This window comes from Prinia subflava, chromosome 4, assembly GCF_021018805.1.
Source record: "Prinia subflava isolate CZ2003 ecotype Zambia chromosome 4, Cam_Psub_1.2, whole genome shotgun sequence".
NCBI classification, from domain to species: Eukaryota; Metazoa; Chordata; class Aves; order Passeriformes; family Cisticolidae; genus Prinia; species Prinia subflava.
Window position 1 is genome coordinate 60,292,531 of NC_086250.1, and position 15,515 is coordinate 60,308,045.

At 44.3% G+C, this 15,515-nt stretch overlaps 1 protein-coding gene across 1 annotated transcript; it reads left to right on the forward strand.

Annotated features, from left to right (window-relative positions):
* Window positions 1-9,807: 9,807 nt before the first annotated feature.
* On the forward strand, window positions 9,808-14,922 carry CCDC71L (coiled-coil domain containing 71 like). The gene has a single exon (XM_063396881.1). It carries the CDS (start codon window positions 12,280-12,282, stop codon window positions 13,672-13,674), a length of 1,395 nt encoding a protein of 464 aa, XP_063252951.1. The 5' UTR covers window positions 9,808-12,279; the 3' UTR covers window positions 13,675-14,922.
* Window positions 14,923-15,515: the final 593 nt, after the last annotated feature.

The window sequence follows — 15,515 nt, forward strand, 5'->3', positions numbered from 1 at the left end:
GTTTAATCCTGGGGAGACAACCAAGCTTCTCACTAGCACTTCCAGGCCAAGGACTGATCCTGTGGTAGGATTTCTTTTAATGGTACTTGTTAGATTATTTTTAACCATGAATTTGTCTAATTATTCTTTGGATCATGTAAGCTTTTGAAACCCATGGCATCTTGTAATTAATTCCACAGCTCAATTATGCACTGCATAGAAGAGTGTCTTTTGTTTGCCACCTGAGAATTTGATTTTTTGCTTTCTGGATCTTGTGTTACAAGAAACAGCAGACAACCATTCCCCATTTTTCTTTCCCATAAGCCTGTTTTTCACAGGCTAGAAGTCTAAGCACTCAATCCTTGTACAGAAACCATCCAATTGCTTCTTTACCATGTTAAATTTCATACTCACAACTTTTCTAGATCTAGGTGGAAAGAAATTACACGGTTTGGTGGCAGGTGGAAGGGAAATGAAAAAGGGGACAAAGAAGAAAATGAAAATGGATTGAGAGCAGAAGGAACTGCATGCAAGAAGCACATTATAGGGAGAGGAAATGAAAGATGAATGGGGGTTGTTTGTGTTAAAAAATGAGCATTAGTTTGACAGACAGAAGTATTAGTTGAAAAGGGTAGTGATACACACGTAACGAAATAAGGATTACACCAACAAGCCTTGGGAATGGAGAAGAAACTTTAGGAACGGTGGGGAGCTATTTCTCCAGGTGATGATTTGTGTGAGTAGCTGTACTAATGTGTTGGGTGCAGCAGTAGTTACAGTCCATGTCTCTTCCCCAAAAGAATGAGGTGAAACTTTAGAAGTTGGTGATGTCAAATCTCACACTGTTGATGGGGAGAGGGGCAGAACCTGAGTGCTGCAGCCATAGTGGTGCTAGTTCTTCTTTTTCTGCCTCTTTACATGGATGTTACAGGAGAAGAACATACAGAAGACAGCTAGGAGCACAACTTCTTGCTCCTTTGGAGTACCTGGCCTACAAGGCAAAACCGAGAGCATGAAGCCAATTCTACAGCTGGCCACTATCACGGATGGACCTTCAGTCAATTCAGTCTATTCAGTGTTTCTCCCAGCTCAAAAAAGTTTGGCTCTCTGAGTCCAGCTCGGCTTCTTCGCTGGTAAGAGCTGTTGCAAAGAAGAGAGCGGGCCTGTCTCTCCCTTGGGAGCTGCTTTTAGGTTAAAGCTCTTCTGCCTGCAGCTGAGTCTGCGCTTCATCTCAAACCTTCTTCTTCTGACCTGGACTTTGCCACCCTGGTTTGACTTGACTTCCTGGCTTGGCCTCAGACCTGACTCATCATGACAGACCTCCTGGTCTGAGGCTGGCCCTGATCACTGCCTCCAGAGCTGCAGATCTGGACTCAACAACAAAACTTCCTGATACTCATGGGTGAGGCAGTCCTCCTGCCTGTGTTGTCACCCTCAGCTCCCATGGTCCGTGCTTTCCCTGGTGGAGCAGCCTGCCTGTATTGCCCCCAATATTGTTCCTGTCTCCTTACAGAGCTCTGCATTTCAAATGTAGAATCTGTTAGGCCTGGTGAAGTATATCTCCATGTCAACTAAGCTTGGACAGGAAAGAGGGGTTTTGTCCTGAAGATATTTTCAAAACACCAAAACATTTATCCTGACATAGATGTCAGAATTTTCAGAAAAGTTATTTTGATGATAAATTTAAAGCAAGCAACAGCTCAGGGCTTACAACACTTCTGGGAGACCACGGCTCATGTTTTTCTACCAGTGCTTGATTAGTCACCTCTACAAAAAGCAGTAGTGCTAATGAATTATACTAAAGGAATCCTACACTGGAATGGCCATAGTTCAAGACAACTGGGTTGAGGGATAGTGAGAGACAAAGTCAAACACAGATGTGCCAGATAACCAGTAGCTATGTATCAAAATGGTTTCTCTTTGACCTAGTTTCACTAGCTTTGTTCATCTTTAATATCAGCACATGATGTACTGCTGGAAAGAATACGTTTTTACCAGCAGTAACTAAATAGTGTACCTCTGGATCAGAAACTGGAGATGCTGTTTGAAGTGGAAGTAACTAGGGATTTGATCCCAAATATGAAGTGGTGAGTAACTTATAGGAAAGCTAATGCACTGGAAGACAGCCCACAAGGAGGGAGAGGAGGCTGCATAGGAGTTGAACTGACATAACAATGATCAATTTGTTTTTGTCACATCTCTCCACTTCTGCTCTGGATGTCACATAACCATAGGTTAATTTAAAGAAGAGATTGATGTAAGGAAATTATAATTTTTGACTGAAAATATATCTACAACTGTGACAGTTTTAATTTCACTGTAATCAGGATTCCAAGAGGATTCCTACCTAAACTAAGCATAACATTTTTCTGAAATTGTGGAGATAAAGGGGTGAAATGCTCATATCCATGCTGACAGCTAGCCTACATCAGACTTCAGTGATTTAAAATGTGTGTGATTCAGTTTGCCATCAGGTGAGACATTTTCTTGCAATCCACTTGTCTTCCTCTGTTAATATTTTAATCCCTTTCTAATCTTTCCACTTCTGTATAATGGAAAACTCTCCAGCTTCACATGTTTAAACCTCTCCTGGCACAAGAACTGTCTGCCACTGGGGAAAGTCGTTCTACAATCTCTGCCTTGGTGAGCTGGACTTTTTTGTTGTTGTTTTTGGTTTTGTTTTGGTTCAAATCATATGCAAATAGATATTATGTCTGGCAACCATTTTCAGCAATGGTTCATTATCAGTAATTGTTACATCAGACCTGGAGTCTCAGTCTTTCAGTTTTCTCTATTGTTTTCTTCCTAATTTATTTTTCCTTTGCTATTGTATGTGGCCTGTACATATCAAGATCTACATCTTATCCACTTTGTAACTCAATTGTTTAATTCTACAAACATTGTGGGATAAAGCAGAACATGCAGCAAGGAAAGCAAACCTGTATCGTAGGATATTGTGCTATATTAGTCAGTGGGAGGAAGCAGTGCTTTTGGAAATACCATCTCATTTTGGCAGGAAGCAAATGGGCAGGAATTTCAGTGATTCAGCTTTCAGTCAGGGAGGGACAACCAGGAAGAATCTGGATCAGAAAGAAGCTAGAAAAGGAATGGAGAATATGGAGAGTATGAAAAGGAAGATGATTCCAGTGCATGTAACATGTAATGTTGAGGATAAATGTGGTATTTCTCTGTTATGACATGTCCAATCCATTGCTACAGACCAGAGACACCAGTCTTTGTTTCAGACAAAACCTGAGGTTAGCCTCTGGCATCTTCATTTACACTTCTAAATAATGATCACTTTTTCCAAAGCGATGGGCCATTTGCAGTTCTCACTGCCTGCAAGGGAAAAAATGAATGGCTAAGGCCATGAATTGCAAATGCTGAGCTCTAAGCAGCTCCCTCCAGACAATGCATCGGTACTTTAACTTGGAGTTCCCAGTGTTGAAATCTTAGGACTCAAAATGCAAATGTGAGGGATGCTAATAGACAGTGAAAAATCTGGCTTAATTATATGGCTTTACTTAAACAAACAGTAACTCGTATGTGGATACTCTTAAATGTGAGCAACAATGGCCCACTGAGCTTAAACTGAATAGTAGCCTGTATAAACTAAACCAAACAAACTGGAGTAAGTGACCACTCTAGGGCTTGCCACGGGTTTAATTAAGTCAGTGAAAGATCAAACCACTACTATTTCTTATTTGGAGGAGCCTTCCAAAGATAACTGAGGGGAATGGGGATCAAATATAGATGATTTGTTAACTTTGATTACTTTTTGACTTTACAATGAAAGTTTGAGTCACTTGTATATTTTGGAAAATACTTAATTCAATTACTGGTTGATAACACTTGTATGTGTCTCTGTGACAACAGACACAATTTAAAAATTTACTGCATTTCTGAAAGATAATCTTAAAATTCTGCTAAATAGGCTACTCATCCACCTAGAGCCATTGCAGGTTCACCGAGGATGAATGAACTCGCCTCTTTTGTAGAGAGCCTTTATAATAATGCAGATCATGCACAGGGTCAGAACCTCAGCTAGTATCTGTCGTTGTGCCTGTATTAAAATGAAGGGTATCTATAGCTACAGAGAATCTTTCCTTCTAAAATGTGTCATCTAAAAGCCCAGTTCTCAATGTATTATCAATCTATTTTTATTCTTTCTTTGTAGCAATGTTATCGAAAATGGTCAAAATAATTAATGTGTTCAAATTATCCAGTTTTGGTATTTATTGTGTGTTGGCGTGAATTCACAAGAATTTTAAAATGATTATAAGAAATACTGTGAACCAAGTGCTAAGGAACTATAAATTATTAGAATATTTGGGGAAGATTATATAAATCACACTTGAGGCGTTTTGAACTGAATCTCCATTGAATAACGCAAAAATATTTCCAAGGAAAAGAAAATGATACTGCTAAAAGTAATATGGCAGACTTCTAGCAAATGTAAGCCGGGGCAGTGTCTCTGTGCAGTAAAGATATTCAGCTCATGTGACGTGAGGTAAGGCAGCAACTCCGCGCTCCCTGCGCCAGGGCTGTGCCAGCTCCCGGCGCTGCATCCAAACCGCAGGGCCACCAAACCCCACTGCGGCGGGGACACAGGGCCCTTGCCAGGAGCGAGGGAGCTGGGAGGAGATAAGCCTTCCAGGCTTTTGAAGCCCATGCCTAACTGGGAGAACAAAAGAGAGATTCAAAAGGAGGTGTTAATGCTAACAGCTAAATCTACATAATAATTGGCTGCTTGCAACTTTCACTGAAACAGAGAGATCAAGACCTTTTCCACCTAAAGTGTCTAAAGCTCTCTCTCCTCTGCCCTGTGAAACTGCCAAAGACGACAAGAAAAAAAACCCAAAATCAGTTTCTGTCACTTTCCACTAAAACAAACACAGCGGGCAGTAGATTTTGCAAGATTCATTTGGACAAAGAGAACAAATAAGAACGAGCCTGACTAAGACGTGGTCTAATGTCACAGTAAAGCTGCTGTAACTCTCTATTTAGTAAAGCCACATCCATATGATATACAAAGCTGAGCTAGTGTCAAGTCCCTCGCACTAATTCACTCAAAGCTTGAAGGGTAACTTTTCTCCATGGACTTCATGCTGGATCACGTGTTGTGTCCTCCCTAGGCCAGCATAAAACATAAATCCAATATAAACATTGCATTGTACCCTGTGGCAAGTTAAAAAAAAAATTAATTGCGGGTCTCTCTGTTCTGGAGTGAATTTGTCCTGTCAGCTCATCTGGTAATGCACAAATCTGGTAGGAAGGAAAATGACAGCACAGGCTGGAGCATAACACAAAAAGAATTCACGAATTGATATGCTCAGCCACATGGTATCAAGAAATAAGATTTAATTAATAAGGTTTTAAATAATTGGTAGTTGGCTTTAAAAATTGTCTGGTTTGAGACAAGTGAATGAAATTCACACTTGTTTTAACAGTGATGGTACTTTAAATAGAAAGCCTCAGGAAACAATGGAATCAATACTGCAAGATGCCATGATCTGTGATGTGTGAGAACCACGTTCTTGAGCAACGTATTTCTTATGCTGGAATTATATTCAAGAATCGGTACTGACCCATTTTACACCTTTGATAATACTGAAAAGTTATCAGTTGGTTCTGTACAGGAAAGCAGCACATATTCTACTTCTGGTTTATAAATAAGGATTAGCATTTGAAGGATATACAGTAGGAAACAGAATTTAGACAGAATGTGACTGAAGAAATAGAAGGAGAATGTTCCAGCAGAAATTATACCAGCAGAAAACAGAATTTAAAAAAAGAAAAGAAAAAAGAAAAGAAAAAAGAAAAAAGAGTTGGCTTTTTGCAATCAGTGGAACAACAGGTTCACAAAATTGTGGAGACCGGCAGTGATCTCTTCAATCCTCTAGTGCAGCTCTACTGTTCAAAGCAGGGTCAGCCACAGAAGGCTGCTCAGGACTGTGTACAGTAGGTTTCTGAACATCTCTGAGATTGGAGACTTTACAACCTCTGTTCAACCTGGTCGAATGTACAACCATCCTTAAAAACATTTTTTTTTCTTATGTTGCTGCACAGCCTGGTGACATCTTCTCACAGTGACAATTTCTCAACGACGGTGCATCTCCTGCAGGCTACGAGACCACCTCCCACTGCTCTCGCCTCAGTGAAAGACCCCGGGCACTCCCCACATCCTGAGATCTGCAGAGCTCCACCCTCCTTCTGAAGTTCCATTTAAAAGTCGTTTTAGAATGAAACAGGTAAGAACAGAAAAGAAATTGGAATAGGTGTTCTGACATAATCTAATTTGTGGAAGCATTTACTCTATAATAAAGATGTTGGAGATTTTTTTCCCCTGGTCTAGTTTGTGCAGTTTCCAAATCCTGCATCCACAGTATTTCCCACCATTTGATTACTCGCCTTAGCAGCTTCATTGGTGAAGATGATACAGTGTGGCTCTCTCACTCTGCGCTGGTGTTCCAAAGATGACACAGTGGTGACATAATGGTTAGAGTACTTTGTCTACAATAAAGTTAACCTCTGGTGAATTAATTCAGGGGTAGCAAAGACTGAAGATTTGGGAGTATTACATAGTCAAAGTCAACAGAACTGGTTAAACAGATGCCTTAGGTGGACTGAAAGGAATAAGAAAAAAATAAAAGGAAATAAAAACAAGATTGGCAAGAAGAGATTTAACTTTCGATATAAAAAGCAAGGACTTGTTAATGTTTTAGACCAAGAGACCATCATGACTGTAGTAAACAACCAGCTAGGCTATAATCAGTATTTATTGATAGCAGGGCAATGACGACATAAGTGATGTACAGTTCGTATCGTTATGTGCATCACATACAGAATATTTCCCAGAATGTGGAAAAAATGTTACTCTCTGCTAAGGTGTCTTCCAGGAGTGTTTTCTGTATCACAAAGCATGCCCCTTTGTGTACTTTTACTTTTACGATTAATACAGGCTTTTTGTGAATGTATCAGTCTTCTTAAATTTGTTAGAGATGTTTTCCTCTCTCAGACATTGTCAATGAATGCTATTAAAATAAAAGCTTATTTTAAAAAAAATCCTTTCCTCCCCTCTCCATGCTGTCAGTCACCATTTTGAAAGAGAGTGTACTGAGGCAATGAACAAAGCAAAAAATGGGTATGCAATGACTGGAGCCAGTGGAATCCACCTTACCTCAGGCTCCATCCTTGCTGTGCTTCTGCCCAAGTGTGGCTCATAGCTGCTGATGGATGCTGGAACCTCTGTGAGTCTTTCTCTGCAAATGCTTTGTTACCATTAAGCACAAGAATATGTTCTTCTGGTTGTTGCAAGCTGATGCAACAGTAAAGCTCTGGGAAAGAAATGCTACATTTAATTGATGTAGATGCCCTCTTCTAACAGGTCTGAAGAGTAGAACCCGCCTTGATGGCCAGCTCCACCCAGTCCAGCGTCCTTGTCTGTTAGAGGCCAGATCAGGAAGGTTAGGGCAAGAGTGTGAGAATGATGCAAACACTGATAGTTACTCCCCCAGTTATATTCTTCCTTCCTTCCTTCCTTCCTTCCTTCCTTCCTTCCTTCCTTCCTTCCTTCCTTCCTTCCTTCCTTCCTTCCTTCCTTCCTTCCTTCCTTCCTTCCTTCCTTCCTTCCTTCCTTCCTTCCTTCCTTCCTTCCTTCCTTCCTTCCTTCCTTCCTTCCTTCCTTCCTTCCTTCCTTCCTTCCTTCCTTCCTTCCTTCCTTCCTTCCTTCCTTCCTTCCTTCCTTCCTTCCTTCCTTCCTTCCTTCCTTCCTTCCTTCCTTCCTTCCTTCCTTCCTTCCTTCCTTCCTTCCTTCCTTCCTTCCTTCCTTCCTTCCTTCCTTCCTTCCTTCCTTCCTTCCTTCCTTCCTTCCTTCCTTCCTTCCTTCCTTCCTTCCTTCCTTCCTTCCTTCCTTCCTTCCTTCCTTCCTTCCTTCCTTCCTTCCTTCCTTCCTTCCTTCCTTCCTTCCTTCCTTCCTTCCTTCCTTCCTTCCTTCCTTCCTTCCTTCCTTCCTTCCTTCCTTCCTTCCTTCCTTCCTTCCTTCCTTCCTTCCTTCCTTCCTTCCTTCCTTCCTTCCTTCCTTCCTTCCTTCCTTCCTTCCTTCCCTCCCTCCTTCCTTCCCTCCTTCCCTCCTTCCCTCCTTCCCTCCTTCCCTCCTTCCTTCCTTCCCTCCCTCCTTCCTTCCCTCCCTCCCTAGCCTTTGGCTTACAGCCTTTCTGTGCCCACAGTTTTCATGCACGAGAGCTATTGATGGACTTTTTCTTCCAGTCATGTCTAATACGTTTGGATAGTGTGCTCTGTAACAACTGCAAATGTACTGGGGTATATTTTTCCCATTTTGGTATCCCAAACTTTGCTGAAAAATGAGCTCTACAAACTAATTATGAGTCATCTGGGGGAAACCAGCCCCCTCCCAAAAAACCTAACACATGTCTTTTTGGTCATTTAAAGTTTGCTGCTTTATAGCTTCATGTTCTTCCCTGTCATTCTTGGATTATGAAAACTAAGACATAATAATTTCTTATCTGCTTTCTCTGTACTATCACATTTTTATAAACGTTTATCATATTCTTCTTCAGCCATCTGTTTTTTCATGCTGAAGAGTCTTAGCCTATTTAATCTCTTTTCATAGAGAAGCTGTTCCATATTTCTGCTCATGCTGCTTGCCCTTCTTTGTATCATTGTTATTTTCTTTAGAGATGGTAAGACTAGAAATGCGTAGCATTCAAGATTTGTGGAGGCACAATGGACTTGCACTCAGCAGAATGCTGTCTCCTGTTTTTCTTTCTATCCCTTTTACAGTGATTCCTAACACCCTACTCCCCCTTTTTACTGCAGCTGTGATTTCTACAGATAGTGACTCCACGATTTTTTTTCTTCCTCCCTTATTACTGATTGAGAAATAATTATTGTAATTTGTTTGCTTTTGTCTATCTTTTAAAGTATTTTCAGGAATTCTGCCAAATCTTGCTGGGCACTTCTCAGGCCTAGGAACCTGATGACTATTGGGTAACAGCTGAAGTTTAGTTGTGAATGGATGTGGAGTCATGCTTGCATGGCCACACAAACTTTCCTGAAAATATACTAAAGGCATTTGGGAACCACATTAAGTGAAGAAGTCTGCCAGGTAATGCAACCTCTCAAGAGCAAAAGTAAAGATACTAGGAAAGACTGTTTATCTTTGAAGACATTGGCCAGTAAGGCTGCTTTTGCTAACCTGGGTAGACGAGCCTGAGTACAGTGAAGGAAAAGTCGTGTCATCAGAAGTGATGTGACTTAATATCGAGGATTTAAGGGCTCATCAGCAAGACCCAAAACTGTGTGATCATTTGTACAGATAAGATTGCTAGCACTTAAAATAATCAGCAGTTACCAGTGGGGTTTTTCTGGTACCAGGCAGACAACATTAAAGAAAATAAAGTGTCTCTATTGTGCAGCAATTAAATGTACACTTTCTCATTTGGTACTTTGCTCTGCCTTCTCGAGAATTCAATACAGAAAAGAAATTCTAACAAATAATTGGTAACAAAGATTACAGGGGTTTTTTTTACTCTTCTCTGTTCCAATGTGGACATTTCCTGTATTTTTAGAATAATGATTGCTAGAAGATCTATGGAAAATTGAGTCTATACATCTTAGTCAAGCCATTTTGATCCACTTCTTCATTTTCTTCATCTATTAAGGAAAAGCGATATTTACTTACATAACTCAGAAGTACTGTGTGTGATAATTAATGCTTACAAGAAGTAGTATGATTGAAATGAAGGGCTATGCACTTCAGAAGGATTATTAATTTTATTATCATTGTTATTACTGTACTGAGCTATTGGAAAATACTAGAAGATAGGCAATGGATTTTCTTGAGATGACTTTGTAGGGTATTAAAAGAAGAGTGTTACACTGCAGAAAACTCGTAATGAAGTTGTAAAAGTAAGATTACATCCCATGCCTTAATGGGGTATTGTCCACTGGTTAAGTTAAAAGTAAAACTAATAAATGATCAAATGTGCTGATCTGTCTTTTCACTTGCAGTTGTAGTGACTCATTTACTACTTGCTTGAGAAGCTCCCCCCCACTCCCCGTGCCTCAGTGATTTTTGGATTATATGCCAGAAATGTTTGTAATTTTGGGAAAATGTTATGGCCAATGGGCAACTGGGTTTCTGCAGATTAACGAGGGCCCATTTGTCAGCTGAGCTGCTGAATTATAGCTACCTCCATCGAGAATGTGAGCCCAGGGCAGCTTCTGTGGCCTCTGCTAAGCCATGGTGACCCGAGCCAGACTGTGACCAACAGCAGCACAGCTGGATCAGGAGATGCCTGTCCCTGATGCTTCCAGCTCTGGGCTCTTGTCCTCTGCTTTATAGGACACCCCCCCTCAGTTAAATCAATCTGGCTGCATGACTGCATTCTAAAGTACACTGTGAAATGGATCCCATTAAAAATGGCTCTAACGCCATCATTCTGGGAAAGGTTTCTTTAAAAAATGGGTCATTTACAAACCTGGTTCAGAATATGGCTGTAGCTTGAGACTGTCTCCATGAAGATTTAAAATAGCTGTGTTAATATCCACTTTAAATGGCTATTTGGATTAATATTCTTGAGTTTCCAATGAACACAAGTTGAATTATGCTGTGAAGAAAATTAATTCATTTCCACTGGCAGTAAGGAATAATTTCTTATGCAGAATTTCTGCCTCTTACTTTGACTGGATTTCTAGACATTCCAATTTAGGTTCTTGATGAGTTGAGAATAAAAGATTTCCCTATTCTAATCTGAAAGATTAATTACAGAACAAAGACTGTCTATGAAGAAAAATGTTATTCCTCTCCCTTTACCCATGGTGAGAGAAAGTAATTAGTTAGGCATCTAATCAAACTCCAAATAGGATTTGTACAGTAGGTTAAACCACCTCTGCCCTTGCTGGCACCTTGCTGTTCTGGGTGCTGGCAAGAGCTCTGGTTTAATTCCAGCAATCCAGGAACCTAACAAGATACTCTGCCTGTGACAGCAATCTGAAGTATTGGAAAGCATGATCCAGAGGAACATGGGACTTCACAACAGCTGACAAAATTGTGCTCCAAAAGCTGCAAGTGTAGCAGTGCATGCAGGAATCGCCTTGCTGTGGACTCAGCAGGGTGGTGACTCTCACAAAGGGCTCAACCAACCCAAGTTTTTACTGCTTTGTTTGGATATGCTTTGTTGGGATATCGAGCCAATCCTGATGATGAGGTATGTATCTCAGTGTTAACAGAAAGCAGCTTGGGAGAAAAGGATCTGGGGTCTTGGTGGATACGAGGCTGAACCTGAGCCAGCAACATGCCCTTGCCACAGGGAAGGTGAATATTATCCTAGGCTGCACTAGGCAGTGTTGCCTGCAGCTTGAGAGAGAGATCCTCCCACTTCATTCAGTGCTGGTGAGGCCACACCTGGAACACTGTCCAGAACCATGTTCCTTGGTACAAGAGAGACATGGATACACTGGAAAGAGGCTGCAAAGGGCTGCAAAGATGAAGAGGCTGGAGCACCTCTGCTGTAAGGAAAGGCTGAACAAGCTGGGACTGTTCAGCCTGGAGAAGGCTCAGGGGGATCTTGTCAGGACATACAGATACCTGGAGAGTGCAGAAAGGACAGCCTCTTCCCAGCAGCGCCACTGACAGAGTCAGAGGCAATGAGCACAAAGTGAAACACAGGAGGTTACCTCCAAAACACCTTTTCACTCTGAGGGTAACTGAACACTGGCACAGGCTGCCCAGAGAGGTTTGAAGCATCCATAAAGACCATAGAGTCCAACTGTGCTCCTCACAGGAATATGTAAAACTAAACCATATAACAAAGAGTATCGCTGAGATGCTTGTTGAACTCTGACAGGGTTGGTGCTGTGACCATTTCAGTGGGGAACCTGTTCAGTGACTAACCACCCTCTGAGAGAACTTCTTCCTAGCATCAGATCTGAACTTCACCTCACACAGCTTCATTCTGATTTGTCATGTCCTATCCGTGGTCAGCAGAGAGAGGAGCCTCTATCCTTGGAGACACTCAAAATCCATCCAGATTCACTCCTGGGTACCCTGGTTTAGGTGGCTCTGATTGAGCACAGAGGTTTGACCAGATACCTCCAGAGGCTCCTTCCAACTCCAACTGTTCTGCGATTCTATGACTTACGATGTTGTTGACTGACCAACCTACAGGTTCAGGCTAAAAAAACCCCCTCTGCAACAGGATGGATGTATTTAATATATAAAGAACTTCACTGTATCATGTCTGTTGGCCCATTTTTGTTGTTTGACTCGGTTCCCTCATGGCTACTCCCTCGGGGAGTTTGCCCATCGAAGTGTCCAACCAAATCCTTACTCCAACACTTTCCACACAACACGCCACCTCTGTCCGCCGGCCTCTGAGGATCCTCACCTCAGCGAGGCGCGATGCGGCCACGCGCCCTGCCCTGAGGGGAGGGGCCGCCCGCAGGAGGCGCGGGGATGGCGGCTCGGTGTGGCGCCAGGGGCCGGGCTGGCGCACCCCGCCGCCCCACGCTCCGCGGGCAGCGGGCTCCGGGGCCAGGGGCTCCGGCTCCCGCCCTCACGGCCACCGCCCCCGGCGGGGCGGGCCCAGGCCCGCCCGACGCGTTTCGAACGGGCCAACGGGCGGCGCGGGGGGCCGGGCGAGCGCAGGCCCCGCCCGGAACTTTAAAGCGCCATTTTGTGCTGGGCGCAGGACATCGATCGCTGTTCACACCCGGCGGGCGCCCGGCGGCGGCCGGAGCCTGCCTTCGGCACTGCCTCCGCTCTGCCTCCGCTCTGCCTTCTCGGCGTCTGTCCCGCCACCCCGTCCCGCTGCCTCCATGACCCGCAGTAGGAAGCAGGCGGCGCTGGAGAGAGGAGCCGGGAAGATGAACACAGAGGCGGGGAGCGCCGCGGCGGCGGCCGCGGGAGCCCGGGCAGCGACGGCGGCGGCAGCAGGGGCAGGGGCAGCCGGCGGCGAACCGGCGGCCGCCGCCTGGGGGCTGGAGGGGGAGGCGGAGAAAGTTGTGTACTCGCGCTCGCAGGTCTCCTTCGCCGGCACCAAGGCGCTGGGCGACGCCCTCAAGCTCTTCATGCCCAAGTCCACGGAGTTCATGAGCTCCGATTCGGAGCTGTGGAACTTCCTCTGCAGCCTCAAGCACGAGTTCTCCCCGGTCATCCTCCGCAGCAAGGACGTCTACGGATACTCCTCCTGCCGCGCCGTCGTCCCCGACCCGCCGCCGCCCTCGGAGCGGCCCCGCCGCCGCGCCGGCAAGCGGCGCCTCCCGGCCGCCGACGCCAAGCGCCGGGCCGGGGCGGCGGGCGGCAGCGCCAAGCGGCGGCGGCGGAGGCGGCGCCGCAGGAGGGAGCGGGGCAGGCAGCGGCCCGCGGCCGGTGGCCCCCGCACCCAGGAGGAGGCGGCGGCGGCGGAGGCGCCGGAGCCGCCGGGCGAGCAGGCGGACAGCGAGCAGGGCAGCCCGGCGGCGGCCGCCTGGGAGCCGTTGGGCGGCAAGTCGCTGGAGGAGATCTGGAAGGCGGCCACCCCCCGCCTCACCACGTTCCCCACCATCCGTGTGCGGGGCAGCATGTGGAGCCGGCGGAGCCTGGCGGCGGCGCGGCGCCGAGCGCAGCGGATCCTCGGCGTGGACCTGTCTCCCGTGGTGCGGGTGCGCCGCTTCCCCGTGGCACTGTCCTGAGCCTGCGGGGGCTCCGCTCCCCGCGCCTCACCTTGGCCGCGGTGCGGACAAAGAGACCGGTATCAGTCACCTGTTTACATTGCTTTTGTCTGGATCGTGTTCTGCTGCTGCACTTTATGGCCCGCTCGGGCGGCGCCGGGCCCCCCGCCGCACGGGGGGCGGTCTGCCGGGCCCCGGCCTCGCCCCGGGGTGGGACTGCCTGGCAGGTATCACGCGTGGGGACCAAGTTCCACTTCCACTTTTTTTTCTCTCCCATTGGGCTACCTCACTGGTCCAGAAGTCCACCCAAGAAGTTATTTTCCAAAGGAACTTACTTTCATGCTTGTATAATAAAGCACCATCTGATTCTTGCTTTTTTTTTTTTTCCCTTTCCCCCTTCCCATTTTCCGATGGATTATGTATGCTTTGTGGTGTTGCACTAGTATGTGCTCAGGGTATTTTGAATCCCAAGCATTCCCAAGTTTCAGTTTACTCTGATAAAGGATGCGTAAAGAATGGAGGTTCAGGACTTGTGGCTGTTCTTGATGGTGCAAAAACTTTTTAAATTTTAATTTCATGAGCTTAGTGATATATAAAGATGTATCGCGCAGTATAATTGTTACACTTTTGTATCTAAAGTCATTTTTAAAGTTTTCTAGTTGAACTAAGTATTTGTTTCTATGGAGCACCTAAAGATAGAATCATCCTGATATTTTATAACCCTGTTTACTTTAGGGAAGCTCATTTGGTCAACCTAAGTGAACTTAATAAAAGTCAAAGAACAAATGGTGTTTAAATTCAATGAATTGAAGGGGTGGGTTCCTGGTGAAGTACACCACCACTGAGATGCTCTTTTGTCAGTGAGCTCTGGCTTTGAGAAGAATGTAACTGCTTATCAAAGCAATGTATAGGTGTCTGGAGGTGAACTATGATCCAGCGTTGGTGCTGACAGTAAGTAGCTTTCATGACACAAATATCACACTGAAGTGCCTCTCTCTGCAAAAAGAGTAAGACTTTATATCTGGTCACTCAATAACAAACTAGCACTTGATCTCCTGTGGTTGTGAGATGTGGTTAATGATGGATAATCGTGTTTAATATAATTACTTGCACATAATTATTTTTATAAACCTTTCGTGGGTTCCACAATAGACTGATGAAAATTTCATGATGTAGCTTGATTATTTTGACTGAAAAATAACATGTACTCATTCTGTATGATAGGCAGTCTCTCTTTAACTGATTTATTAAAGGTTTTTTTAGCTCTTATGCCTTGCAACTGGTGTGTGAGGATCAAAGGTATGTATGAGGGAGAAAGTGATTGATTATTCTCTTTTTGCAATAATTTTTTTATGCTTGCAAGAGGATTAAGAAATGCTGGGTAATATACAGTTTACATTCCAACTATCCTGGAGATGGGACTAACCAGTTTTCATGGTGGAATGAACAACCTCATAATTTGCTTATAGAATCATTTGGTGATTTAAAAATTCTGGTGTCTCTTGATTCTTTGTTGCCTTCCTTCAACAAAGGCAGTAAGACATCTTGATGGTGTGGAGGCTGCTTGAAGAAACTTGCTAGTGTTAACATAAAGCTGCCAGTTTTTTCTAAAAACATGCGCATTTGGTAGTTTTTTTCTTACTTAGTGAAGCTGCAAACTCCTTATTCTTCCAAACTAATGCTTAATCTATTCAACATCCATTTGGCTTTTGAAATTGTTTATATAACATTGGACTGTCTGCTGATGGCTGCAGTAGTGCCACGTCACATTTCAGAAGTGAATTAAATGAAAGTTCAAGGATGCATATTGTGCTGTTCCTCTGGCTATAATACCTGCTTGACTGTAAAAGCAAAATTGTGTT